The following is a 27458-nucleotide window of genomic DNA, read 5'->3' as shown; positions in this document are numbered from 1 at the left end:
TCTCTTAACCTCTGAACCTCACACTTATCATTTTGTGCAGGGAGCCAAACGCCGCAAAAGTGACTTGACCGCCTGATATTCGCACAATTTTCATCGCACGAGTCGAAGGCTATCAACCCCGATACTGGCAAGGAAGAGGATGGGCACTGGTGTGAGGTTTGCAAGTAAGTCTCTCAGTCTGTGTCATTAGTACTTATCCAACAAAATCCGCTTTGAACAGGGCAAATGGTGTTGCCTGGAAGTTTAGTTTTATCAAGGGCAGTGTCACGTCCCTTCGAGCTCATATTCAGAGGTAAGCCGTCTTTCACATTTGTTGCCTAGGTGCCTTACCTGACGTGTGCTCTTTGAGGCATAAGGACCACACCAAAATCTACAAGGATCATTGCCGCAAGCAGGGAATCCAGCCCCATATGCGTGCATTACCTGCTGATGATGTGGTGTAAGTGAGTCTTTAATGCTGTTTTTGGTGCAACTAATCATGCTTCTCATAGTTCAAATCAGACGACGTTAGACAATACTGTCGTCCGAGAGTCTCGTACACCACCTTTTACCACTGCCGGACTGTTAGACTATGTTGTCGAGCTGATCGTGGCGGAAGATGAAGCCTTCTTACTCGTGGACAAGGGCGCTTTTCGGCGCCTGCTTACATATACTCGCCCAGGCCTGTCCGACAAGGATATCCCTCACCTGTGACAAAGTACGGGAGGAGATTATCAGACATGTCCAAGACAGTGGAGTCACGGATTCATCAACACCTCCACGACATTGGTGGGCATGTGTCCTTCACATTCGACGCATGGACTTCCGACGCTGGCGACCCATACCTGTCAGTCACAGGACACTACATAGATGCTCCTGCAGATGCCCCACACGAGTGGGAACTTCGCTGTGATCAGCTTTCATTTACAGCTATTGAAGGTAATCATTCTGGTCTCAATATTGGCAACATACTTGTTCGAGTTATCGACCGGTTTGATCTGCGCAATAAGGTAAGCAAATATTCAATGTTTTAGCCCAATCTTGGCTCATTTTCACTTAGATCAGGTTGGTTTACAGCTGATAATGCAATGAACAACGATACGGCCATTGAGACATTTGCAGAAAATGTTCCTGAGGCCAAGATCGAAGACCATCATGAACGTAGAGTCCGGTATGTCGTGATCTGTATAGCACGCCACACACTTATATTTACCTGAGCTATGCAGGATGCATGGAACATGCCATCAATGTGGCTGCAGGCCATTTCGCACAGGCTATTGCCCCCACGAGCAGCACTCAACTTGTTATTAGTGGTGATGACGAAGATGAAGACGCTGACACTGACACATCGAATGCACTCGGTAAGGCCCTAGCACTCATTGTACAGGTATGTGAAGCTAGTAGAGGGCCACATGTAGTACTGACATTCTCTCTCTTAGATTCAGAAGTCTCCTCAAGCCGGGCCTTTTTTCGTCAATCATGTGCAGAGGTCAATGTACCCGTTCTTGAGCTTGTCCAGTGGGTCCGCACACACTGGGCGTCACTTTTCATGTGTCTTTCTCGCCTTCTTCTGTTGCAGAAAGTGAGTGTTATCTTGAGCTTACTCCAGGTTATCATTGACAGTGTGCAGGGGGTCAATCGCTTTGTGCGCCTTGCCGATGACAGCGACGAAGTGCCCAAATTGAGGAAGAGGCAGTATGCCGACTTTAAGCTGACTCAAAGTGACTGGGTGCAGCTCTCACTTATACACAAAGCTCTTCAGGTGCGTGCCTAGTATTCGTTTCGTTCTATTTAGCTGAATTCACGTCTTATGTTACAGGAACCTGCAAATGCCACTCAAAGTTTCTCGAGCTCGAAAGACCCTACAGTTTGGCGTGCCATTCCGGTCTTGGAGTTCTTGCAGCAGAGCTGGGAAAATATGGCCGCCGACGAGAAGTTTGCAAGCATAGCCCATGTGTTCGAAGCGGGCCTCAAGAATTTGGAGAAGTGGTCGCAGAAAACTGACGACACAGACGTATACTTTATTTGCTTGGGTACGTGACTACACAAGCATCAACATTCACATTTGCTCATCCTACTGCAGCTCTGGATCCCAATTACAAACTTGAATATGCACGATCGCAATGGCAGTCAGATGCCTTCGATGAAGGTGTCAAAAAACTCAAAGCCGCAGTGAGTTCATACCACCTGCATGGATCATTGTCACTAACTCTGGTATAGTTCAACCAGTACTACACTCCTGTTGCCGCGGCACCTCAGTCAACACTGGTTTCATCATCCTCGAAACCTCCGCAATACGGACACTCATGGATGCGCTCTGCTATTCTGGCTCGTCAGTCTTCCGAGCAAATGATCATCAACCCCCATCAAGAACTCGACACATATCTAACCAGCCCATTAGAAGAGTCCAGTGATGTTGTCCGTTGGTGGGGGGTAAGCAATGTTCGTTTCGTGGATTGGTGGTCCTTCATTGACGCACTTTCTAGCATCATTCAACGATGTACCCAACACTTGCCCGTATGGCAAGAGACTATCTTGCAATTCAAGGTTCTGCCACGCCATCTGAACGAGCCTTCTCCAGCGGAGGCATCACAGATCACAGCCGACGTAACCGACTGACGCCCGGTGTCTTTGAGGCCCTGCAGCTGTTGAAAAGTGCTTATCGTAATGGGCATATCCACGCTGCAGCAGAAGCAGCTTCTCGTGTCGAGCCCCTTGCTACTGTGACTGCTGCTGACCTTAATGTTACTGATGAGTAGTTCACAATCATGTATGTCATTTTGAGCGAATTTTATTGGTTTCGACGTTCGAAGTTCGAACGTGAACTGGACGTGAACTGAACGTCCTGAACGCGTTCAAGGCCATTCAGTCCGACGTTCGGGTAAGCAGCTGAACCGAACGTGTGGTCCCGTTCGGCGTTCGCGAGAATTTCTGTTGAACCGGACCGAACCGGACTTCCGCATCACTATTCAGGCGAAGCTCTTCATGCTCCGGGCATATCTCATTATCGTAGCGGGAGATATTCCTGCCATGTCCATGATTATGCGAATCAAGGGTCACAATGGTTTTTCACCGTGTCGAGCATGCAACATTACTGGCATTCGAGTTCCTCATGCAAAAAGTGCTGTGCACTATGTCCCTCTCGATCAAAGCAACCACCCAGATATTCTTGCTTCATCCACAGCCACGAAGAAGTTCAATCCACTACAACTCCCCCGTCGCACTCATGAAGAGATGATGCAACAAGCTCAGCAAGTTCAACTTGCATCTACAGCAGTCGAAGCCGAAAAACTCGCCAAGGCATATGGTATCAAAGGCATACCTGTGCTAAGTTTCATATCCTCGCTGTCATTTCCCAAGTCATTTCCCTATGATTTTATGCATCTCATTTGGGAAAATGTCATTAAGAACCTTATCTTGCTTTGGACTGGCGAATTCAAAGGCCTGGATGCTGGTTCCGAGGATTATGAGATTGCGGAAAGTGTCTGGAATGCTGTATGCCAGGCAGGTCCTGATTCCGGATCTTTTATACCCTCGGCATATGGTGCTCGACCACCTAATCCAGCCACCGAACGGAGTATGTGCACTGCCGACTCATGGTCATTTTGGATGCAATACCTTGGCCCTGTTCTCTTGTACCGAAAGTTCTCAAAGCCAAAGTACTATAGGCACTTTTTGAAGCTTGTTCGCATGGTCCGGGTTTGTCTGCAGTTTGAACTGTCAAAAACTGATGTCAATGATTTGCAAACGGGGTTTGCTACTTGGGTTGAAGAATTCGAAGTGTGAGTCCACTAGTAATATTGTCCCATGCGCGTTGAATTTTTTCTAAGCTGCAATTTTCTGGAATTTACTACCAACACAACCCGGAACGTCTCTCAACATGCCCCATCACCATACATGCACTTCTGCACATAGCAGATAGTATCGAAGAGGCTGGACCAGTATGGACTAGTTGGGCATTTCCTATGGAGAGATTTTGCGGGCAGATGCAACCAGCAATCACTAGCAAATGTTACCCCGATGCATGCATGGCTCGTTACATTATCGAACATGCCCAACTGACACAAGCAGCACTTATTCATGGTTTCACCGAAGCTATCACACTGCAACCATCTCGGTCAGGAGACATAGCTGGCCATTTCAAGCACAAGTCATGTAATTTTTTTTAATTTTACTATCTATTTTGCCGTACCTTGACTTTTGTCAACAGATCCACGGAGAACAACCAGCGTGATGCCACTCGAGTCGGTAATGCTCACGCGGATCTTCAAGGCCCTCGCTACTCGGTTTGATGTATCATTGGCAATTGTTCATCAGCATATCGAAGCAGTGTCTATTGAGCAATGGGGCAAGGTCCAACGACTTGATGGTGGCGACACAATGCTTGCAGCAGGGCTTACATCACACCAGCGTGATTCACAAGATGCAACATTCGTGCGAGTGAGTTTGTTTGCTTGTTTTGAATAATGGAAAATGCTAATGGTACTATACTATTTAGTATGAGATTCTCGTGGACAAATATGCCCATCGACGCAACCTACCACCCACTTACGAGAAACAAACATTCTATGGATGTCTACATCATATTTTTGTCGTTCTCGTTCCACATACTCCAGCACTCAAAGTCGATAGGCCAACAACCATCTTCCTCGCTGCATTGTCAACATGCAAACTTGAACCCACCCCTTCAAGCCTGTCTTCCCTCAACATTCACTTTTACAGCAACCTCAATGATACCTTAGATATTGTGGATATCGTTTGCTTGCAATGTCTCGTCGGCCGCGTCCCTATTGATATCGATGGAGGACAGAAGTGGGCAATCATTGACCGAAGTGGAAATCTTGCTCGTGCAGTTTTTGAGGATTGACTTCAGCAGAGTAGTAACATTGTACTCGGTGTATGATAAGTACTTTTTAACTAACTCAAGGTAAATTTTTCATCTCGAGCAACTGAGCCTTACATTCTGCATCACACCGTTCTTTCTCTGCCTTCCATCGAGCCTCAATGAGATTAATGATAAAGTCTGCCGACACCTCGAGAACATTATCCTTCGTGCCGGATGATTCGTTCGGCTCGAGCTCAGCCTGGACTGCAAGCAATGCAAGATATTCGGCAGCTGTGGAGATCACGATCAGGACATATACATGAGGCATGAAGATGGAGGAGGAATACAAAATTCGGGAGGGTCATTTGGGTTGTCGGGGATCTTGAGACGGCGAAACAGAGCTCGAGGCTTGCGTGGTCTGGTGGAAAGGTGGTGACTCAGATCTAGAGCGTGCACTTGGGATCGAGAGTCAGAGAAGCTGCGAGAGACTCGGATGAAAGAAATTTGGCTTACCGTTTGATGCCAGATTCCCGCGCTGCGGTCATAATTTATGTCGACGTCGATGGTTGCGCTAGCGCCCTAAACGTTAACGTTAACGTGCGCGCGTGAATGGTACGGTACATGGTGATAAGAACTGAAAAAAATGATATCTGTCATCGGATTAGGCAGTTTGTTCCAACTGGTGAAAATAACTGACATACCTAGTGGCTAAAAACTGCATGTTGAATGGTGAGTGTAGTGGCTTACAAAGTGTTGAAAATCACCCGCACAGGTGGTGATACGAAATCACCTGTTTCGCACCGGTCACCGACTAATCACCGGTTCAGAAGGTGAATCGCACAATACACCAGCACGATCGGTAATTCGAACCTCCTTCCGGTTTTGTAGTGATAGTATGGGGCGTGGCTGTTATTATAATGGCTGTATGGTGCAGGATATGCTACATGAGAATGAGAACTATGTGGTCCGTGATGATGAGGCAAATGAAATTGATGCTGGTGTAATGTAGAAAATTGCCGAGATGCTGGTACAAATATTGCTGTGAGTTGGATGTACAGGAGGATTGCAATAAGGTATTTCATAGCATAGATCAGGACTATTTAAGTAAGAACCATTCGGATGTTCACAAGAAGAACAATGAGAGCTATTGGCAGGCAGTGCCAGAACAGGTGGAGTTTCACTTTCGACGGGTGCGGCGCTGACGGCAGTCGGGTTGTCAGTGTTTGATGCGGTGTTTCTCGCGCGCGTTCTCCCATTGCCAAACAGTCCGCTGCTCATATACATAGGCCGCCTGTGGGATCACTGGCAGTCTGGCACGCGACTCTCGTGATTTGCCTTTTGGGCGGCTATTTCGTTGAGCCATGTCCGAGTCGTCGGCTCACTGACAAGTCGTCACAGCCAGCAGTATTGGTTTAGAACTCCGCTACGGCAGCGCTCGGCTGGCTGTCACCAGCGTGATTTTGACGGCTTTCAATGAACTTCACCATTTCTCAACAAAAATTGATCGTTCAACCTCGCAATGAAAGGTGCATGATAGAAACATCGATTTAAGTTGTAAATTGTGTGTGGAAGTAAGAATTGAGTGAGATATTTAGGTCGTGACGACTTGTGGGGGTGACGACTCAGCCGTGAGGTATAGTATGACCTTGCAAGACAGGCGCATGACATCATTGACACGGCATGAGTAAGCGGGACGCGACTGCCGCCCGAATTAGATAGTCGTATCCCGCTCAGCGCTCGCAATGCCTCGCATGCCACTCGCGCTGAACACCCTACTCGATGTGATCGAGAACAAAAACAAATCGAGAACGAATCTCCGTGTCGAATTTCGAAGGCGATAAGGAACCTTAACTTAACTTACGAATTTACACCCAGATGGCAACCTTCAAGAACACCCTCAGCGTGTTTTTGTCATGGTTGCAGGCTCTCGACCACGTTGCTGTGTACCACAAGTGTTTGGCTATGTGCGCTCAGACTCTTCCCAATTACGCTCACTTGTATTTTACGTCTACTGAATACCTCACTTACTCATGTCAAAAGCATCTAGTACCAGTGACCGCGCCGAGAATCATACCAATGAAAAGTTTGCCCCAGAACAGGGTACTCCAGGGCCCCCGGACAATTCAGAGTAAGTGACCAATTCCTGGCATCTGTCACCTGTATAACAGCAAGATAGGGAGAATGAACATGGTGGGCCTTCAGCGGTAAAGCTACCATCAGGGATGTGAGTGGTTCTGCCCTGATGCTTCTGTGCAACTCTTCACCAGAACTGCAGCTCGAACACCGGGCCTTCCCAGTCATCAGAACCTCACAAACAGGAAAGTGTTTCCAAAGTTGCACCGGATGGCTATTTAGCTCTGTAAGTCCCTATCGATGATGATTTTAAACAAGCTCATGAATTGTCTCAGTGGGGCGGAGAAAGACCAGCCAACTCTAAACGAATTGTGAGCGAAAAATCAGCCGAGCGATTGCAGCCGATGACACCCTATGCGCAGATCAGATACCATGAAGAAAGTATTGGAAGTTCTCCAGAATTCGTCGATTGTGCCGAAGACTCGGGCTGGCAAGGACAATCGGTCTCGTTTCTGGAGGTTGTACGGACTAGTCGCAGCGGAACACGACAGCGACTTCATCAAGCGATGCACCGACGACATGGAGAGTATCTTGCTCTTTGTAGGTTTAGCGTGCTTATCTTCGATCTGTTTTGAGACTGATATGTGATCAGTCTGGTCTTTTCTCCACTGTCAGCTCGTCTTTCATTGTCGCAATGGATTCCAATCTCAGTCCCGACCTCAGCGACACCACGAATGCCCTTCTCACCCAACTCGTGCAAATTGGACTCGGCAACTTCACTGCAGCGGGATCCACGCCCGTAGACCCGGCATCTACTTGGTCGCCGACTGTGCTTGCCCTGAGGATCCAAATGGTCGCATATGCAAGCTTGTCCATGAGCTTGCTAGCCGCATTCGGGGCCGTACTAGGCAAGCAGTGGCTCGGGTACTACACGTCGAAATATAGTCGCACCTCGCAGGAAGTACAAGGGAAGTTCAGACAAGAGAAGTTCGACGGTCTCACCACATGGCATTTTGATGTTGTCGTGCAGTCCTTTCTCGTCTTGCTTCAGATCTCCCTTCTCCTCTTTGAGATTGCCCTCGGCGCCCACATGTGGTCCGAGCAGCCTAGCATCGCTTGGGTGATCATTGCTACGATGGTCTCTGGATTTCTTTTCTATTCACTGACAGCTATGGCATGTTCAATATCTCCTTCGTGTCCATTTCAAACGCCAATGTCGACGCTCTTGCGCATGTCGCGCATTGACAGTAAGATCATTTCGTGATTTCGCGTGGTCGTTTCCAGTCTGAATCAGCATTGCAGGAGTTTTATGCCTGATCTTTGAACCAGCCTCCAGGTATTTCCATCAGCTCAAGACATCAGCGCACGGTAAGCTATGTTTTATTACGTGTGCACGAGTGTTGACCGTTTCTTGTCAGCTGTGCTGCAACGAAGGCTTGATACCCTCAGACTGAGATGGACCCAATGGTCTGAAGCATTGATAGGTTCTTATCTACTCTTACATAGGATACCCCAGCGCTCATTTCACTTCCCAGGCGCTGTGCGTGCTACTGGCACATTCACACGACGCTCTCTTGAGCCGTTATCTGCCGCCCTTCATAACGGGCTGCGTTCTTTGGTTCTGCGCTCTTTAACAAATGTTGTAGACTTAGAGGCACTATCGCTCGACCAGGATCTGGATGTTTTGGTGAACAATGAATATACCCTTTCCCTCGACCTCCCGCACGTACACACCAGCGATCTCGAAGCACGTAGTATCCGGTGGCTGCTGGGTGCATCTACGGATGTTGAAGTATTTATCGCGGCTGCCCACTTTGTTCCGCAGGTCGAATGGCCCCTGGATCTTGATGTCTCAGACATACTGCTTCAGCTGTATGATATTTTCACAAGTTGCGTCGGCATTGATGGGCACGTTGTACCATCGTTGGAGGAGAAAGCCTCGGCATGTGTAATGGCTCTAAGTCATCTATACTACGGATGTGTTCTCAAAGCATATCCTGATCCTAGTAGTGTTTTTGGCCGCAGGATATCAGATCTTGACGTGCTTACCGATGTGTTGCACAGTGGCATAGCCATTCGTACGGTGGTTTCCACAGCTGCGATTCTTTGTCGGCCATCATTTGTATTCTCATCCATTCCAGACGCCGACTCCGTTCCTGCCCGTGACTGTGAGCAGCTGTTACAGGTTCTTCCTTATCACTTTGTCACAGAGACAGTGAATGAACATGTAGAAGAACTCGCCACAGCAGTGATATCCAACTTGTTATCCCCTCCATCCTCTCCACCGAATCAACTCATAGCCAATTGCACTCTTCTCGCTTGCGTCATGGTCGGGGTTCAGTTTGACAAGAAGGACATAATTCGGGTGGATAAAAGGTGCTTTTGACTCATTTGCTGCTTCTTCTGCTATGTTTAACAAAGAGATCGTGTAGTGCTGCTCTGCCTCGACTCACGCAGTCCCTTTTGGCGCAGTTCCAAAGGGTTCTTTGGGCATGGGATGGAGGCGATCTTGAGAAAGACAGCACAGGGGTCACACGCCGAGCATGGAACCTCCTCGACATTATCTGTCGCATACTCGAACTTACTCAAAGTCACTATGAACCTTCATCCGACACCATGCGAAACCTGGACGTGTGTAGGAAGATTTATTCACGAGCGAGGTCATCCGAACAAAACGACCCCTCGGCTTCATTGGCAGCTCTGCGAAATGCACTGCACTTCACGCTCGCCGCTGCCAAAGCGTCTCGGGACCCTGCTCACTTGTGGGATTTCTCGTATTCAAGTTTAGGGACAGGCGATTCCCACTTGCCAGAAGACTTCGAGTGGCTGGTGGATTACTACCTTGACATCTATTCCGACAACCAGGAAGTGGCATTTGACATCCTTTTTATACTGGGTATCATAAAAGTGCACTGCAGCCCTGCTAAACAACATCGATTCATCGAGAGCCTCATCGCCTGCATGGGAAGTAACATGCCTGTCCATTTGCGTTATGCCGCTCTTCGCGCTACTCACATTGTCCGAGAAGAAATCGTCTCGATCGATACCATTGATGCGAAGCTGCGGGAAATGGTTTTAACCAAGTTATCCCCCGCTATCCTGACTACGGTTTGTCCGCGACCAGGCACAACACTCGCTGACGATTCCTCACCACTTCTTCCATCCTGACCGCGACTCGTGCTATCTCGAACTGATCTTTGCCCTAGCGAGGGATTCCAACTGGCACCCCCATTTGTTTGGGGATCACCATATAGATCGGTGCATCAGCATGGTTGGAGAGTACTGCAAATCGTACTCGCTGCGTCCCTTTTACCTATCTGGCATCCTCCTCCGAATTCCATCTGAACAGTTGTCGGTTACATCGCTCGATGCTATCACAGCGCAGCAGTGGTGGGACATGATGAGACACGCATGGTACTATGCCGACTCTGAAATTGACGACATACACTGTTTCGAGTTCCTCCCCGTCCTTGTGGAAGGCACGAAGAGGTACATGCAGATCGCGTCGGAAGGTCATTTCAAGTATCTCGTTAGCTATGTGGATGACGTTCTCAGAGCACTGAGGAGGCGCGATTCAGAGCAGGGAGAGGGAGAGGGTGTTGTCGTTGCTGTGGAAGAGTTAAGGGCTGTAGCCAGCGATATGCGTGAGAAGTTGGTCAACAGTAAAGGAGTTATTAGTCCTTGATTATTACGATGCTTACTAGGGACCAGAGGAAGGGATGGAGCAATGCGAGTGCGGAAGGGATAAGTATTATAACAAAAGAGTATTGATATTCAAATATATGTGCATCACGGGATGCTGTACTACATCCATGCAAGTCTTACTTTTCATCCCATCCAGGACTGAGCATGATCTTGAGGATATAGATATAACCTCGGACATTCGTGATTTTGACTTGCACAGTATCTCGAGGAGAACCTCGGTATTCTCAATGTGTCGTTGAGTCCTGAATTAGTCCACGAGATACGTATGATTACGGAAGGCTGAGTGGGTGGTTGGGGATATGAAGGCACTGCAGAGACCCCTCTTCCGAAGAGCCCCTGAACTGCGCTATGATTTGTATACATTCTCAATTATTACACTTGCGTACCTGAAGCAATGCCAGATGCATGTTTTGGTCGAAAACTTGAATGGTAGTGCTGAACCATAAGCTTGCGCACATTCGAACGCTCTACTTTTCTATAGGCCTAGTATAGTAGGCAAACAAATGATTATCTGATCCTCGGAACGCCTGGGACACTTGGAATGTGTAAGTCATTGTTATCCCAGACCACTGAGACTTACCTCAATATTCTCTACATAAGAATGGAGATTCAGTTTAGGGGTGTGCGTTCCATGGACTGAGCTCAAGCCCACAACTGCGTTCGGCAAGACTCAATGCACCTGCGAAAGAATGTTAATGTATGAGTATGTATTACTCTTGTGTGGCATGACAGCGACGCAACCAAACACGCCGTTAGCGATCTATATTCAGATATTTCGTGCTTTTAGTCCCGATGAACCTGAGCTTTTCAGCTGGGGACACAGGGCTCGTCGAATACATCTGTTTTTCGGCAGACACTTCGAGCTCAACTACGAGGGCATTGCGCTCCTCCTATCTCGTGTTCTCAAGACTCGCAAGTCGAACACAGCATTGATTAATTCTGCATAATTGAACATATCATCAATGCGCAAAACGGAAATCGAGTCTTCTGTTCGCAACATCCTTGGTTGTACTCAGATAGTGTACACGTTCCTATCATTCAACAAGTCTTTAGCGCCAGAGCCCTAGCTCTTTAGAAAGTCTACAATGAACTCACCTCTGTCGTCATCGCATCCCAAATCTTGGCTCGTTGTCGGTTGCGCCAGATGTAATATGCCTTCGTGCCTGGGTACAGAATACAGATGTTGACGATGCATATGATGATGAGGATCATGTTACCGCGTTGATCTGCACGCGGTGATGAATGTGACGATCATGTTGCCTGTGAAAGAAAAAGAGTCACATACATCTGGGAGCCTCGCTAGCTACGTAGATCTGTGCGGATATGATCCCGCTGGCTTGCACAAACCTAGCCGAAGGTGAGTATGTCTCCAGTTTGAAAATAGAGAATTCCACACATGTTGTATAACGACGCGTTGACTGTTCGACTTGCCACTGCCCCGGCATTACGAGAGCACCACGCCACCTGAAACGAGATGAGTATTTCACTCGAGGATCGTTTCAAGTAGTACCTGGATTGCATGGGTGTAGCTGGTAACACGAGGACGTCAAGAATGGTCTTCAAGAACATTGGTGCTGACAAGTTCGAACTTACGGATATGACAACAGACCAGTCACCACAGCCTGAACAGTTGAGTAAACTGCCTATGATGCGCTACGTAAAACGAGTTACTCACAAAAAATATCCAAGGATTAGGGTTGCTGGGCAACGCATAGAGTGCAACAAGGAAAGGCAACGTCCAGACGTCCTCTATCATCGACACAATAGAACGCTCGTTGACGAACTCTGAGACAAGCGTGATCAAAAACATGGTGACAATTCCGAGAGCCTGATAGGGTATCGTAAGGAGATTGGTATCAAATGTATTGAATCTGGGTTCCTAGTATTGAGTGTGTCAAATGAAGGGATACTTGTGATACACACCCAATGTCCGTAAGTAGTAAAGTGAGATATGTCGCAGGGGGGGTGTTCGGGATGCCAAACATGAGGCCACTACATTTCGTGAGTGCCCAACTCTTACAAAGATCACGGGAACAACGTACAGGATGTAAATTGGCCATAGGTCATAATCACACACTGCTGTCCACAGACGACGAAATGTAAGGCCCTCACGGTTGTGCATGTCACCCTGAAGAAGTTTAGTTGCAGATTCTAACGAGACTGTGACACAACTATTTACCTTACTAGGATCATCTCGAAGTACTCGGTTGACAATAATGATTTCTTCTCTTTCCGTGAACCAACCATTTGGCCGGAACCATGTTTTGGTCTGCGTTGGCGATGGAGGCATGTTGAAAAAACTGAAAAATCCTATAAGTAGAGTGAGGATTCCCCTGTGGGAGGGTCGAGTTCGCGCGTCTTATGTCATTGGAAAGAAATGGGCGCACTCAATCATGAACAGCCACCTTCGATCAAGTCAGATTTTTGCGAAACGAGCATCAAACTTCTACTGACCTCCATCCAGCAGCGCCAGCGACACCATCCATGTGAAGCGTGCCATAGGCTAGAAAACTAGCAACGATGCCGCAGAAGTTCAAAGACATCCAGAACAGGGCGAGGCGCATGGGTAGCTCTGTCTTCGTGTAAAAATCTGTCCGAAAAGTCAGCAGTATAAGATGAGGTGGAAGTTAACTGGCATACAAGATAGATACAATATCAGGTCAGGGATATAACTGTGGAATGTAAAAAAGTGTACTCGAGCGCAGGCAGGAGTTGGACTTACCCGCCCTGCAAGGCGCTGAATTCACTAGTCAGTGAAAATGAGCTTTGGAACAGTAATTACATGATATTACCCAAGAAGCGCTCGGCAGACCAGGAACGAGGTCCTACTGGTCAGCCAGAATTGTGACAGAGACACGAAACCTATGAGCTATCGATGAGAACTGTTTTGATACAGTTGTTTGTTCTGTTACATACTCCAGAGGCAGATTTGCGTTGGTATCCAGTGATCGGGGCCAACCTTCAATACGACCATAAGCCACACGAAACAATCTGCAGCAAATACACGTACTCGCTTCGAGACAAGTTGTGACGGTAGTTCTGCGCATAAGAATGCCAACAAGAATACGGTATTTCCGAGGTTGAAGTCTGGATGACCAAAAGTCAGGATATTACTTAGATGGCAATCGAACAAACTTGCCGTCTGTAGTCAATCCAAGATCCTGCAAAAAACTGTCTGAGTTTGCCTGGTTGATGTTGCTCCTGTCCAAGTTCAAGGCGGAAAATCCTATAGCTGCCATAAGCATAATCTTCCAATCCAACTTGCGGACCAGGGCCTTCCTCCCATTCAGCATGAGCAGCCTCACTTTAAATGACGATAAGTATAAAACTGACCTTTTCCTCCCTGTACGTCCAACGAGCGGTTGGATCGAATCTGTGGAGATTCTCGTATTCCTTCTTGGGCCAATAGTGTGGCGCAAGGTCACGATCATCAAAAACAGAGCGTCTGGTCGCGATTGCGTCAGGATCAGAGGGTACCATCTGCTTTCGATGAAAGATGGCCGTTGTCCATGAGAACTGTTCCTCCGCCTCATCCACCAGGTCATCAGTTGGTAAAGAAGAACTTCTTTTGTCAGTAGAAGACATTAAAGAGACAGGAAGACTAAATCCGTCCGTTGTCGGGGTTTGCTGCTCTAGGGTAGCATTCACAGAGGTCGTCATCGAAAGGAATGAGTGTGGAGGAAGAAAAATCCCCGTATAAATGCACTTAAATAAGACAAGCACGGCCGCCCCACCATCTATCCTCACTCACATGTAACGCGGAATTGGATAAGTGATATCACATTCCTGATCAATGGCATAAGAGCCCGTTCTAATAATAGGCAGAACTATGCGAATCATTGACCTGCAAATTTTGTTATTTGTCATGACGTTTGGACGGAAATGTAGCGTGAATTTGATGACTGGATCCTGAAGCATTCGCCTGAGTCAGTACTCGCAGAAACAGCATGTTCATCCCACTGTACTCAATGAGGTGCAATGATCAGCTTGTCGGCTATGTTCATGAATCTGCGATTTGAGCAGATTATACACTCCACGTCCCGAAATGGCCGTCAAAAACCAGGATAAGACCAACAGGGATGTGACTAAAGATGTTATCATGCATGTGGTGCGTTTCAGAAGATGGGGAAAAAGAACTTTGTACTAGTCAGACATATGCATCATGGGGCAGCGTATGAATTGCTATATCTGACGCAACCAAGTTCTTTTATCTCACGTGATTACACATCATGATGTTCATTTTTTAGGCTCTGTTTGGACATCGAATTCAAAAAGAAATTCGCAATGAGAATTCAACTTACGTGTCAGGTGACCTACTCACATGACCTTTGGCAAGGAATGCCAGCACGCCTCTTATCTCTGATATTAGCCACTCATATCCTATATCCTTGAGAGATGCTCACGTCTGACTCGGACTCGTCTATCGCGTCTCTTCACTCTCAAGTCTCTGTAGACTCTGGAGTAGTTGAGACCACATCAAGTTCACAAGCTAAGGGGAAAGGCAAGATTTCCAATCGCAAAGAGCCAGCTTGTTGGACGTCTGAAGAGGAGGCAGCGCTCCTCGAGTTTTTGCATCAAAACAAAGTGGGCACAGATGGAATGACATACCCCAAATCGACATATACGAAAGCTGCCAATGCACTTGCAGAGAAATTCAAGGATCAGAAGGGTGGCAAGAAAACTGATGCCGCTTGCAAAACAAAATTTGGTACACTCAAGAGTGCTTATCTTGCCGCAGTAGAGCTCAGATATGGAGGATCGTCGTTGGAGTTTACGTGGACAGATGATAAGGGGGCTTGTGTTGATGAGAGTTCAGCTAGCGCTTGGGCAGGGTATGTCAAGGTGAGTACTGTCCTCTATATGTGCAGGCCAATCTGATTTTTTTCAAGTCTCACCCTCACGCCAGACAATTCCAGAACAAGGGGTTTGCGTACTTTGCAATCTTTGATCTGCTGGCGTCCGGCAATGCCATGAAGGGAATCCATGTCCATCGGGTCCAGAGAAGGAAGACAGGCTCTGCGTCATCTGCAGCACCTTTTACCAGCACCCGCACTTCCAATGAACTCAACCTCCATGAACTATCCGCTGCTACCAATGAAATCTCTGACAACATGCTCTATGACTTGCCTTTGTCTCCTACTAGCATGGGTCCTCCCACCACGCCTGCGCCCCGCCTCCCTTCCACAAGCCCACCTTCAGCCTTGACAAGTGCCAGCCGGGGCAAGCGCAAGGCCAGTGCACTAGAATCTGATGTTGACGTTCCATCCGGTAAGCGCTCTCGCCCGCCGTCTGCAACTGCCAAAGCGCAGCAGGATGGCAGTGCGGCAATTATGTCGCTCGCCAGTTCAGTACATGAAATGAGTAAAAAATTTACTCTACCCCCACCCCCACCTCCAGCTCCTGCACCCCCTGTTGCTGCACCTCCCCCTGACTTCGCACGCGCTATTGAAGTCCTCAGTGCCGCCACCAACATATCAGATGAGGACAAGTTGGACATGATGCCGTTGTTCTTGAAGGACAAAGACGAGGCCATCGCATACCTATACATGAATGATAAGCTGAAGTCCACTTGGGTGCAGAAGAGGCTGGGTGAAATTTGTGCTATGCACATTGACTGATTTGTATTACCCTTGTACTCTTACCAATGCTACATAGAAAGTAACAATAGGATTTCAGTTGCATCCTACCCTGCTTGATTGCCTCGCGCAGCGTGCACAGCAACATAATCGTCCCACATGGCCTTAGCAATACCATCCCTGCGACGATCAGCCCGCCGCCTCTCCTGAGCATTCGCTGGTCCATCCCCCAGCTCATTCAGTTCAGCCAGCTCAGCCACACCTTCCTCAAGCTCAAGTCCCAGAATATCTTCATATTCTTCTTCAAAAATGGTAGGGTCGAACCTGCGAATGAAATTGTGCAGCGCACAGAGCGCTACAGGGATGCACGCTTGCACGTCCATCTTGTACTTGGGTGGGAGCTGGAGAATATGCCATTGTCGCTTCATTACTCCAAAAACGTGTTCAATGATGTTGTGGAGTGACGCATGTTGATGATTAAATAGCTCTTGTGGTGTCTGCGGCCTGGAATGTCAAATGTCAAAAGCAGAAAATTTTGATACTTTGTGTTCTCACTGGAGATTGGCCTGACGCCATTCATTCAAGTGATAGCGGACACCACGGTATGGCACCAACAATGCATCACATGTACCAAACCCAGCATCTGCGAGTAGGGATTTTCCCGGAGGCAAGCGCAAGTCATGTGCGCACGCATCATTCCAGAGCGTCGCATCAGCAACAGAACCATCCCAGCCGCAAAGTGAATAGATAAAAAAAAATCGTGATCGCACACGAATAGACAGTTTTGGGATAAGTAATCCTTGCGGTTGCACATGGTGGAGTGTTCGCCTTGTGAGGCGAAGATCCGGATATGTGTGCCATCTACAGTGCCAATGCATTGATCAAAAAAGCGGAAATGGGGGTCATTTAAAATTTTTTGGGAAATGGGAATCTCGATATTCGGTAGGCAAACTTGCGAGGAGTAGAATGGGTCGTCTGAGAAAAATAGCAACAAGTGCTTGAAGTACCTACACAAAATACTATGTGAGACAAATATCAATTGCAACGTTCTGAGTATCTACCTGGCAATAGTGTCGGGGGAACACTGGAATCGCTCACCAAGGTGGCGAGTCGAAAGTCCCGTCACACAAGCATATAAAAATATGCCCAATTGTTCCTCCACGGAGACACCATTATGAGACCGGTAGATACCATGTTGTTGGAGAATTTCAATCAGTGCCTCAAAGACTTCTAATGAGACACCAAGGTTATTGTGGATTCGATCAGGGTGCCCTGTAGTGAGTTCATAAACCCATGCTTCACCAGTCAAGGCTGATGTATGGTACGGGATACGGGGAGTCAAAGTCAAAAACAATAGATTATACACGTATACAACTTGCGTGACGATGCAGGTCATAACGAAGGTAAGCCGGCGTCAACGGGTCTCCTCCCTGTGCCATTTCTGCGCTGAGTTTTCATAATTGTACATATTGATTGGGGGCGGGGGGGCAACATTCAACACTAGTACTGTTGTCCTCAAACAATCACTGTTATCATTCATCATATGTGCGCCACGTAGTGCCGAAGGTCATGCCGAAGGTCATGTGAGTAGGTCACCTGACACGTAAGTTGAATTCTCATTGCGAATTTCTTTTTGAATTCGATGTCCAAACAGAGCCTAAAGTGATCGAGTAAGCAGTGAGTGGCTATGCAGGGATCTAGATTTCTGACAAACCGAACTACCCACTTTGAAGCCAAAAACGGACAGTGACCAGGGACAGGCTAAGAATAGCCGCGTGATAGCAAGTGATATATCACCGTGCTTTGAGGTGATACATCATTGCCTTGCGCTTTAGCCCAAAGGTAGGGATATATCACGAATTCACACCAATCACAGTAATATAATATATTATATTGACACCATAGCCTGACAGGACCGCTGTTTCCGAGGGGGTGATCTACTAGACCTGTTGTGTACATTTTCGCTTTTCGGCTACTATCTCCTCGCTGATTTCTCCTCATAGTAGTCCTCGATGTGCTTTCAAGTTCTCCCCTGCTATCCTTACTGCACTCCCGTCATTTTCTTCCCTATTGGCTGCTTCGCCCGCTTCCTAATTGGTCTCTTCGATCGTGATGCTTCCCCCGTCGACGCTGGTCTCTTCGTTGCTCTTTTATGATGTTTTGAACTGCTTTCCAATGTGGTTTCGCGCCTTTTTATACCGTATTTTTGTAGCGGCTGCAAATAATACCAGCCATTGCATGACAACTTCGAAGCATGTGTGATACTATTTGAGCATATGTGCAAAGGTAGCGGGACTGCTAGCGGATGTGTTCAGATATGCTGGATACGAAAATACACGCATGGGAACGTATAGGACACTGCCCCGTCTTATTAACACAGTCCGAGTACGGGGCACTGGAGGCTTGTATGTGTTCCTATATGTGTCCTGCCTGAACGACACATCTCAACCTATCGAGGCTTATCTCGTCATAACCGGTTTTCACTGGGACCCACGTGCGGTCCCACAATACGAAATTCTGGCCAACGGAAGACATGCGCGCAGTCAAATCAAATTGGGACGTCGAACAGCGCACGCTTGGAGTCGGAGCGGAGGACGTCGGTGCTTTCAAACAAAGGATCCCATACATGTGGCAAACGTGGCTTTCACGCGAGCACGCCACACCCTCCCACGCCCTTCTCCCTTACTTTATAGATTTATAGAATTTATAGATAACTTAAAGCCAGCCCGACCCAGCCGTATCCCTACTATCTTCTTCAGAATCATCTAACCCCATATTACACGAGTCACAGAAAATGCGTTTCTCCTCTGCAATTGTACTCGCCGTCGTCGCTGCTCTAGCATCATCAATCTCTGCTGTGCCCGCTAACGCGGACAAATGTCCCGGGTGGTGCATCAATGATGGTGCATGCAAGGCCTGCCCTACCCCGACTTGCGTCAGTATCAGTAGTTTTCCTGGATTTGATAACATAACTCACCTGCATGGCAGGACGGCTGGTTTCACTGCACCCACTAGATGAATAATTCTCCCTCATATATAAATACAAGCCGTCGTTGCTTGTGATTCTGGGTCCATTCATTACAAAAGCAAGCGCCTGTACGCGATATTGGCTCTATCTTTTTCCTCGTTCGTAGACACAAATAAACAGAGTGTATCTCGTCGATTTTTCACGCATGACAGCGTAGTATACAGTTGACCATACGCAAAAGGATCGGGTCTGAAATCCAGAATTGTTTTTGACAGTGTCAATCCTTGGCATCCATTGAACGCAGTTGCGTAAGCGAGTCTCAAGGAAAATTGCTTGCGACTCACTGTCCAGCCCGAGCGACAGGGATTTAAATGTAAAAGTAATCCGTGGAATGCAGTGGCTTTCGAGGTTGTTTAGTAGCTGGACTTCAACGAATCGACGATAAAGGGCTATTATGTGCACTCTTTACTACGTCAGAAATAAGTGTAAATCATGTATGTGCGTTGAAATGAATGACTAATTTTCACCGGCGTTCGATTCTTCGCATGTGGGCCTCGCAAGTACTCATCACTGGCAGAGAGTCCTCCGGAAGTACTGGCGAGCTGCTGCTGGATTTGAGAAAACCTCTCTGCTAAGACCTTGGTTCTTTTAACTGGATGACGAGGAAAGAGATTGTCCAGAAGTACGTCGTTTTTCTTGTTTCTTTCGTGACTCTGATTCTTCTGCACTACTGACAGCTGTTTTTGGCACATTGACTGGGTAAGCAGCCTCCCCACATCAATGGTGGTAATTTATCATTCTAGAACAGAGAACGTTAGAATGATGCGCGAGAGCGAGAAGGCAAAGACATAATCGGAAGCGGAAGCGGAGGACTCAGAGGCGTCCGCCTTGTCCCCGATTTCGATTTCAAGTGCCACACGCAACGGACTCAGAATCGTGCGTGGAGGATCGATCGATCAGCAATGAGTGAGGATATCGTGCACATTCGAACGTCCTACTTTCCTACATATAGGCAAGAAGGATGATCGACTGACGGAACACTGGGACGCTCAGAACGTGTAAGTCACTGTTCTCCCAAACCCTTGAGACTTACCCTACATAAGAACAGAAATTCAGTTTAAGGGTGTGCGTTCCATGGGGCTCAAGTCCATAACTGCGTCGGCAGGACTCCATGTAACTGCAAAAAAAGGTGTTAAGATATAAGCATATAATACTCCTGTGCGGCATTACAGCCACAAATTTGAGAATCAAACACACCGCAATTCTTTCATAATGGGAATATACGCAAAACAAGGCAGAAATAGGCTAAATATTGTGACAATCATTCCCTGAAGAAGCGGAGACGGTAGGTAAAGTAACCAGTTGAACTGACACAATATCACCATCGATACAGAGGTTGCAGTCGAATGATACCGTTAATGCAACTTAGTCTGTTTGTGAGTCACACAATCTCTATGGGATAAATCAGAAACGAAGATTATATTCAGATATCATCATCCTTTCGCTAGGACCCTAGAAATCATGAATAATTGCTCATGTGATGCGAGAGATAATATACACCTACAAATTCGCAGCGCCACAATCATCGATATCGCTTCAACGACGAAAGAGTGGTAGCCTGTCCAAGAAACGACGCTTGGATGAGGATGAGGAAGGTATCGGGCTAGGAAATACTTCAGAAGACTCCTCTGGTTGGTCTGAGTCTTTTGGTGCATCCTGTCAAGATGATAATTAGGCGTCTGAAATGCAAACTACACAGCCCACATGTTGGCACTTACTTCAAGAGCATTGTTGATCTCGTTACTGGGCCAACTCTCAGTAAACGCTGAGGGAACATTCAGATCGGGTGGAACCTGCGACAGTCAAATCAGAGATATCACGCCATGGTACGATATACGTACTCCATTCTGAAGCGCCAACGGGGGAAGGAAGCCAGCGACCTGCAGCTGGTTATGAGTATTGAAAGCATAAGTAATGCGCTTCCCTACCTCCTGTATCAAGAGCTCGTTAAGGACCTGAAATAATTGCCCGCATCAGCTACTTCGAACAATTAAGCGCACAGTGTGAACGGTTCTTACATCTTCATCTGAGGGTGCCAACGGCAATTCCGGAGCTGGTTCGCAGCTATCCGTGATACTAGCGTCTGGCTTAGTGTATGGCTCTATATCCCACAGATACACCTTGGTGTCTTTCCCACCACATGCGACACGCTTACGGTCAGGGGAGAATGTGACGCAATAGAGTTCGTCGGCATGCTCGAATGGGGGGCTGACTGCTTCATAAGTACGCACGCTCCATAAGCGAACAGTACAGTCAGAGGATGCGCTTGCAATGAAGCGCCCATCAAAAGATATTGCGATGGCGTGAACCGTGTTGGTGTGTCCCTGGAGCAGAGCGACTTGGGCTCCGGTCCCTGACGACCAAACCCGGATCGTTCCATCTCGAGAACCTGAGAACATTTGTTCTCCATTTCTCGACCAACAGACACTCGTCACTGCATCAAGAGGACCTCCAACATCCAAGGTAAATCTCCCCAGGCCACTTCCTTCAGGCAATCGTATTACGTTTGTCTCTTTGGGGTGAGTTGGAGTAGGCCGTCCTCGCGGTGGGACAGCAGTTCGCCGTGGTTGGTCTTCGGTATTTCTCATTCGCCTTGATCTTCTGAACCTTGGTCGTTCCATCGTGATTGTTGGGGTCTCTTGGAAGCTAACTAGTAATCGACCGCCCGTCTATAAGACACCATCCGACCAGCACGGGAGGCATATTCGATACCTAGTTTGGTGTACACCTCCCACGTTCCCAACATGCACAGTCCGCATTGTGGGTGTAGATACGCACTGCATATTTGCACAGCCTACACGTGTTGAACTTCGTGCATCGTGGTTGCCTTGCATCCTATGGACGAGGTCACTCGTGTTAGTGTCTTTGGACCGCTTTCGGAGCGAAGTGAGCTGTGAATTTGCTGTAACTTGCTGCAAAAAATTGGCTTCCCGGGAAGAACCGTCGGATCACGTGGAGACAACAAGTTGATTCACAGCATCATTCTTCTGACATCTGACACTTTTCCTGCATATACAGTCGTGTCTACAACTGCTACTCTGACTTCTCCATCGCCAGGCATGGTAAACGAGGTGGAAACGAATCTTTGCACCCGATTCAAGAAGGCTTTAGTCACGAGCATGCTTTGTCCTTTCCGAACGCCCTCCCTTGACACTTGCCATCATTTCAAGATGGTCTGTTGATTGCGACTTTGTGCTGATTATGCACAATAGCTATCTAGGTATCAAGGCACTTGTAGAGGATTCTTTGACTGAATTGATACTTTCAATTCGTCGTTAGGCGCAACATCTTAATTAATCATGCTGTGCGTGTTCCAATCACCTTCGAAGAAGACGGAAACCATTTAGTACCGGTTTCGGGATGCTGGCAGTGGAAATAGAAAAAGACGCAATCCTACGTAGCCCAAGGTAGTGGCGAGGCATAGGGAAAGATTTGGTATACATCTGACTTCAGTTCTCCGGTATGAAAATGGCGCACAAACACCACGAACGTCTCCATAGAGGAGTAAGGAAATTTTTGATCGTGACATCCCCCAGTAAGCATAGTATCGAGACTTTTTCTTCACTTTATAATAAACGTTATGCAGCATGCATTGCACAAACACTACCACTGCAGTGTTCGCTGTTGAGGTTGCCATCCGCGAATTTTACGTCGACAAATCGACGTACACTCATCTGAACTACGTGGAACATTCTTGACAGAGATTTAGATAATACAGGAGATAGGTGGTGATTGTTATCGACTTGTTTGACGAAGAAAAGAAATCTGATCTACACTTCTCGGTACAGATTTGAAACTGAGGTGGTTTGCCAACCCTCATGTTTGTATTGCTCCCGGACCTAGGGCCTCCCACGGAGGATCTTCGTCGTAGGAGTGGTTTCGGGCTATGCTGGCATTGTGTCTGGTCGCGTTTTGAACGTGAAACACGTTACTGTCACAGGTCTTCTTTCCGATCTCCGACATAAGTGTGGGATCGCGTTGCAGGCGGCTGTATCTTCTTCGTCCCGCACCCCTTCACGTCTTCCGATCCAACAACACAACCGCCAGACAGTTTTCCGGTTCTTTCATCTCGGACCTCATGGATGTCTAGTTATTTTACTCTATTAGGTTCCTACACCGTTGTCACTTCCATCTGCTGTGTTCCTAGAGTTGCCTCGTCTGGTGAAACTGTCGATTAGCGGGAAGCGGTTTCTCCGAATCATACCTGGTAAGCCGGCTCCGACGTAGCACGGGATGTATTCGGATACCAGATGGACGCGGTATCATCCAAGATTGGTTGAAGATGCGTCTGGTAGACAATGAAGAAGGGGAAGCAGAAGCAGAAGCAAATCTTGTCTTCTCCTGGATCTTTTCTCGTATAGGTATCGTTGTGCCCCCCTACTGCATTCGTCCTAACTGGGGGACATACATTTGTCATTCGCTAATATTGAAACCTTGGTTGCAGAATATTCGTGATTTGCTCCAGGGCATAAAGGGCGAGCCTACAATATGGTATCAATGCATTTACACCCGGTGCTAATATACTATTATGTCTTTTGACCAGTGCGTCAGTACTAATGTCAACTGCGCAAATCTACTTGCGTGCACAGAACTGGGAGTCACTAGCAGTTGCGGCGCACTTGTTTGAAACCACCGAGATCACTCTGCGCTTCCCTGAATCTCGATCATGATGCTGTTCTGGACAAATTTGAAACATTAGCTTCTATGGATCTAAATCCCATCGCCAGTCTTGCAAAAAAGGCGTGAACAAGGGTAATATTCGCGACAGGCGAGATAGACCGAAGGTTGACAGCCTGAGTTTCGATCTGGGCTGACAGCTTCACCACAGTGAAGCTGTCGTGGAGTTGTCGATCCGAGCCTAATGGTATGCTCATGTCTCGATTTACTAGACGGAACTAAGTACTGTAATATGTGATACCTGAGTACATTGTATCTTTTTTTTTTTTTTGACTTCTCAGCTTTGAATCGCCATTCAATTGAATTTGATTATTTCTGCATCGTAGAGTCCACATCAGGAGAGCTGGTTCTCATTTTAGGATAATCAAATCTTACCCTCGTATCATTATCTCTGCAGTTGTTTTACGTTTATGCAGTGTGCGAGGCTATACCCCAGAAGCGTTTCCTGTCTTATCTTATTCGCGTTCGGGTGATAGATCTCTAGTAACTTCCGTGTTATGGGAGTCTGATAGCTGGTGAGTAATGAAGGTGTTTTATTGACTCGATTCTTCTACAAAGACCACAGTTACCTTCATGTTCTTGGCTTGGTATTCATTAATTAAAACATCGATAAGTCACACATGGGATGAACTTGAGAGCTCAGCGCCCAGCCCTTATCAATGCGCAAATCAAATTATTACACTAAATATGAAGCGTCGCTTCTACTCGACATCTCGTGTCGATAAACTCTGAGAAGGAAAATTTGTACTGTAACATGGCACTTCACCTAATTTACTTGAATGGGTCGTTTAACACTTTCCCCGGAGGCTTCCTAGGTGGAGGTATCGCGCCAAAAGTAGCAATATATCAGCACACATAATGATGCCGCCTAGACAAGATCAGCGCACGCAGAGGGACCGCACATTGGATAAACTTGCCTGCATAGTAACCAGCATCAACAAACCCTCCTGACGCGGTACTGATAGCGCCTGATATCGGAGGACCTGCAATGGCCCCAAAGGCAGCAAGGGACATGAACATTCCCACTCGACGCCCCGCGTCTTCAATCGTTCCCATTTCCACGGCAACTACAGTGAAAAGAGCTAGATATCCTCCTGTGGAGAATCTGAATAGGGTGAATTGGCAGCTAGTTGTGAACAGGTGTCGCGCATACCCATAGATAGAGGATATTACAATGAGCCGTATTTCATTTTTAGCAAATGGCCAGGTGAATGTGATAATTCCCGCTACAGCAGTGAAAGTTGCCATGGTATTGAGTGCACCTGTCGAAATTTAACTTGTGTTCTATTAGTATATGATATCAAGGCATACCAACTTTATCTCCTAATAGGCCGGCCGACACACGTCCAAACGTAGACGATGCATTGGCGATCGCGAGAATATAAAATGAGGATTTCTTGGAGACACCAATTGCGACGGCGCTCACGGACATATATGTGAGCGCTGTCAAAACCAATTCAGAACATCAGGAAGCCATAGTGATAATCGTTACGATCACACCTGTATAGAGTCCTAGAAATGCCATTATCCCTGAAATGCAAAAGATAGAATATGCCGCGTTGCGGAATATTTTAAAATTAAAGAATCCCCCGCGAACATTGACAGGAGGAAGCCGTCGCTTTAGAAACTTGAGAAAAATGTGTCAGTGAATCAGACATTCACAAGTGCTGACGACATGCTATGTTGCCCATCCCCAGTGTAACCATCAGAATAAATCCAAATACACGGACAGTCCATTTAAATCTGAAATTGTATAAGTGAACATGAATTGGAATTGTCTATGATCGTCGAACGAACCCGATTGATGGAATTAAATTTTGTGCCACTACAGGGAACATAGTGCCTCCGCATGAAGCCCCAATGGCTGTGAGCGACAAAGCAAGGCCACGTTTTTTGTAGAACCAATGCGAGACAACAACAAGTGCGGGGCCAACTATAATGCCGCAACACATTCCAATACCGAGACCCTGTATGAGAAAGAAATGCTGGTATTGTGTGCATTCCGCGACTAGGAAGGTGCACATAACAAGGACACAGCTAGCGGCAAAGCACGGTATCTTGAAGTATCCTAGGTCAAACAGTCGTCCCGTCACAAGCGCTGGAAGGTACATGAGTGCGTACTAGCAGGACACATGAGCTACGCAGGTTTACTGGAACGAGAAATAGATATACCTGCACAGAACCGATCCATGCTCTGGAGAATACAAATTGTACGACAAGTCAGTTGCACTGTTGCATGGAACAAACACAGCACCTTACATGGCTGAAGGAGAAATGTGACGGAGTAAATTTTCTTCGTAATACGCTTGGAAAACCTGCAAGAGAATGGTTATGTAAGATATGGGAATGCATCAAGGCGACAAACATCACGCACACCCCAGGAATTGGATAAACCAACCCTGATGGAATCTCTTAAGCTTAACTGTGGGGAAGAAACCGAGAAAACTCACGTAGAAAACAATATCAAATTAGCACTGTAACCCGTCGACATCAGTGACTAGTATATCAAAGATGTATATGTAGCACTCACGCAACAACTACCAGCCATGCAGTCAATCCTCCATCTGGTGCTTCACCAGGATGTAGTACAGGCTTTTCAGAAGCAGGTTCATCATGTGTTTCCTGGTTGTCTGGAGGGGCTGCTCTTGTCTTACGCACATCATAAGACAATGGTTCAGATGCGAACTCGGTGCCTTTCAAAGCGTCTGCACTTAGGGACTTCTCGGACATAGCGTACCCTAACAATGCAGAGAAAAGGGCAGAGTCAACAAAGAGTAAATGGGGGACGAACAAACTGCTGGTATCAGTGGTATGTTCAATTTATCCTGCCGACATTATGTATAAATGTGAAATTCCCGCGTCTTGCTTCCGAAATCTGATTTCAAAATTCCGCTGAGGGCCAGTACCATCCATACTGGTCGAGACCAAAGCTGTAACGATCTAAAATATCATGATATTATGACAGTATACAAAGCACACACATACGGACCAAAAATAGCGTTGACCGCAACGGAGTCGGGACTACTTATCAGACCAGCGGGCACTCGAAGTCGTGCACCTAAGACTGCGGAACCGAGAATGATTTGGATCCTGTAAATGAAACTGGTTCAGAGTCGGGCTGTTAATGATCACGGTAGTGGTGGTCAGTGGTTAGAAGGTCTGGGACCCCGGGTTTTCGGGCGAAAACCCCTCCAGGCGTTGAAATCGGCAAGGCCTAAACAATGGTACTCCTGGGTTTCAACAGGATCTGAGATATAACATACTTTTTAACACTTCGGAACATAAATTTCTTGATATTCGAGTCGCACCGATATTGAGCCAATGAGTTGTACGTTCTTGCCGGTACACGCCAGTATCGTCTCAACGTCTATGCATGTAATGTATTCAGGGCGCGATACGGACTTAAGGCTAGTCAGGTAGGTGTACCCTTTGAAGCGAGGACGTGTATTATATATTGTTCTTTGAACGACGAGCAACGATGGTCAGAGTTGTTCAGAGTTTCATCCTAGTATGAGCAGTAAGTCCCTTTCGAATTCTTTCGTGTCATCCTACAGTCGTCGCGCTGACTTCCAGCTGCAAATCGCACCGATAAGAA

The 27458-nt window shown here is 47.2% G+C and overlaps 8 protein-coding genes across 8 annotated transcripts; 3 read left to right on the top strand and 5 right to left on the bottom strand.

The window, feature by feature from the left end:
* Positions 1–3357: 3357 nt before the first annotated feature.
* DFJ58DRAFT_701494 (uncharacterized protein) lies at positions 3358–4846 on the top strand (the record flags this gene model as incomplete). Its single annotated transcript, XM_041383602.1, has 4 exons — positions 3358–3759; positions 3810–4134; positions 4190–4419; positions 4478–4846. 4 exons carry the CDS (start codon positions 3358–3360, stop codon positions 4844–4846), a joined length of 1326 nt encoding a protein of 441 aa, XP_041245447.1.
* Positions 4847–4901: 55 nt separating this feature from the next.
* DFJ58DRAFT_726256 (uncharacterized protein) lies at positions 4902–5349 on the bottom strand (the record flags this gene model as incomplete). The annotated part of the gene is made up of 3 exons (XM_041385341.1): positions 4902–5095; positions 5152–5282; positions 5318–5349. 3 exons carry the CDS (start codon positions 5347–5349, stop codon positions 4902–4904), a joined length of 357 nt encoding a protein of 118 aa, XP_041245446.1.
* A 1160-nt stretch (positions 5350–6509) lies between these two features.
* DFJ58DRAFT_682227 (uncharacterized protein) lies at positions 6510–7796 on the top strand (the record flags this gene model as incomplete). Its single annotated transcript, XM_041383236.1, has 6 exons — positions 6510–6932; positions 6981–7028; positions 7080–7163; positions 7213–7248; positions 7300–7477; positions 7530–7796. Coding segments are annotated over exons 1-6 (711 nt in total), but the record flags the coding sequence as incomplete, so codon positions are not given.
* A 1407-nt stretch (positions 7797–9203) lies between these two features.
* On the top strand, positions 9204–10570 carry DFJ58DRAFT_780110 (uncharacterized protein; the record flags this gene model as incomplete). Its single annotated transcript, XM_041389728.1, has 3 exons — positions 9204–9253; positions 9310–9989; positions 10084–10570. The coding sequence occupies 3 exons, from the start codon at positions 9204–9206 to the stop codon at positions 10560–10562; spliced, it is 1209 nt and encodes a 402-aa protein (XP_041245444.1). The 3' UTR covers positions 10563–10570.
* An 864-nt stretch (positions 10571–11434) lies between these two features.
* On the bottom strand, positions 11435–14742 carry DFJ58DRAFT_780107 (allantoate permease). The gene is made up of 20 exons (XM_041389727.1): positions 14548–14742; positions 13916–14491; positions 13722–13857; positions 13593–13669; positions 13499–13541; positions 13375–13444; positions 13305–13319; positions 13223–13254; positions 13037–13172; positions 12970–12987; positions 12762–12915; positions 12625–12710; positions 12506–12574; positions 12258–12453; positions 12176–12204; positions 12093–12111; positions 11979–12046; positions 11868–11929; positions 11678–11808; positions 11435–11613 (listed from the first exon to the last, which is right to left on the bottom strand). The coding sequence occupies exons 2-20, from the start codon at positions 14240–14242 to the stop codon at positions 11542–11544; spliced, it is 1740 nt and encodes a 579-aa protein (XP_041245443.1). The 5' UTR covers positions 14243–14491; positions 14548–14742; the 3' UTR covers positions 11435–11541.
* Positions 14743–18803: 4061 nt separating this feature from the next.
* Positions 18804–19169, bottom strand: DFJ58DRAFT_780105 (uncharacterized protein). Its single transcript, XM_041389726.1, has one exon. It carries the CDS (start codon positions 19126–19128, stop codon positions 18874–18876), a length of 255 nt encoding a protein of 84 aa, XP_041245442.1. The 5' UTR covers positions 19129–19169; the 3' UTR covers positions 18804–18873.
* A 1553-nt stretch (positions 19170–20722) lies between these two features.
* DFJ58DRAFT_726251 (WD40-repeat-containing domain protein) lies at positions 20723–21807 on the bottom strand (the record flags this gene model as incomplete). Its single annotated transcript, XM_041385340.1, has 5 exons — positions 20723–20842; positions 20905–20979; positions 21028–21066; positions 21115–21141; positions 21205–21807. The coding sequence occupies 5 exons, from the start codon at positions 21805–21807 to the stop codon at positions 20723–20725; spliced, it is 864 nt and encodes a 287-aa protein (XP_041245441.1).
* A 2706-nt stretch (positions 21808–24513) lies between these two features.
* On the bottom strand, positions 24514–26593 carry DFJ58DRAFT_913102 (MFS general substrate transporter; the record flags this gene model as incomplete). The annotated part of the gene is made up of 12 exons (XM_041395301.1): positions 24514–24731; positions 24781–24968; positions 25017–25125; positions 25175–25306; positions 25364–25490; positions 25543–25606; positions 25661–25983; positions 26036–26057; positions 26123–26178; positions 26238–26262; positions 26314–26337; positions 26394–26593. The coding sequence occupies 12 exons, from the start codon at positions 26591–26593 to the stop codon at positions 24652–24654; spliced, it is 1350 nt and encodes a 449-aa protein (XP_041245440.1). The 3' UTR covers positions 24514–24651.
* Between the last annotated feature and the right edge of the window lie 865 nt (positions 26594–27458).

This window comes from Suillus subalutaceus, assembly GCF_016647625.1.
Source record: "Suillus subalutaceus strain FC151 chromosome Unknown DFJ58scaffold_34, whole genome shotgun sequence".
NCBI classification, from domain to species: domain Eukaryota; kingdom Fungi; phylum Basidiomycota; class Agaricomycetes; order Boletales; family Suillaceae; genus Suillus; species Suillus subalutaceus.
This window is presented reverse-complemented; position numbering and strand designations above follow the sequence as displayed.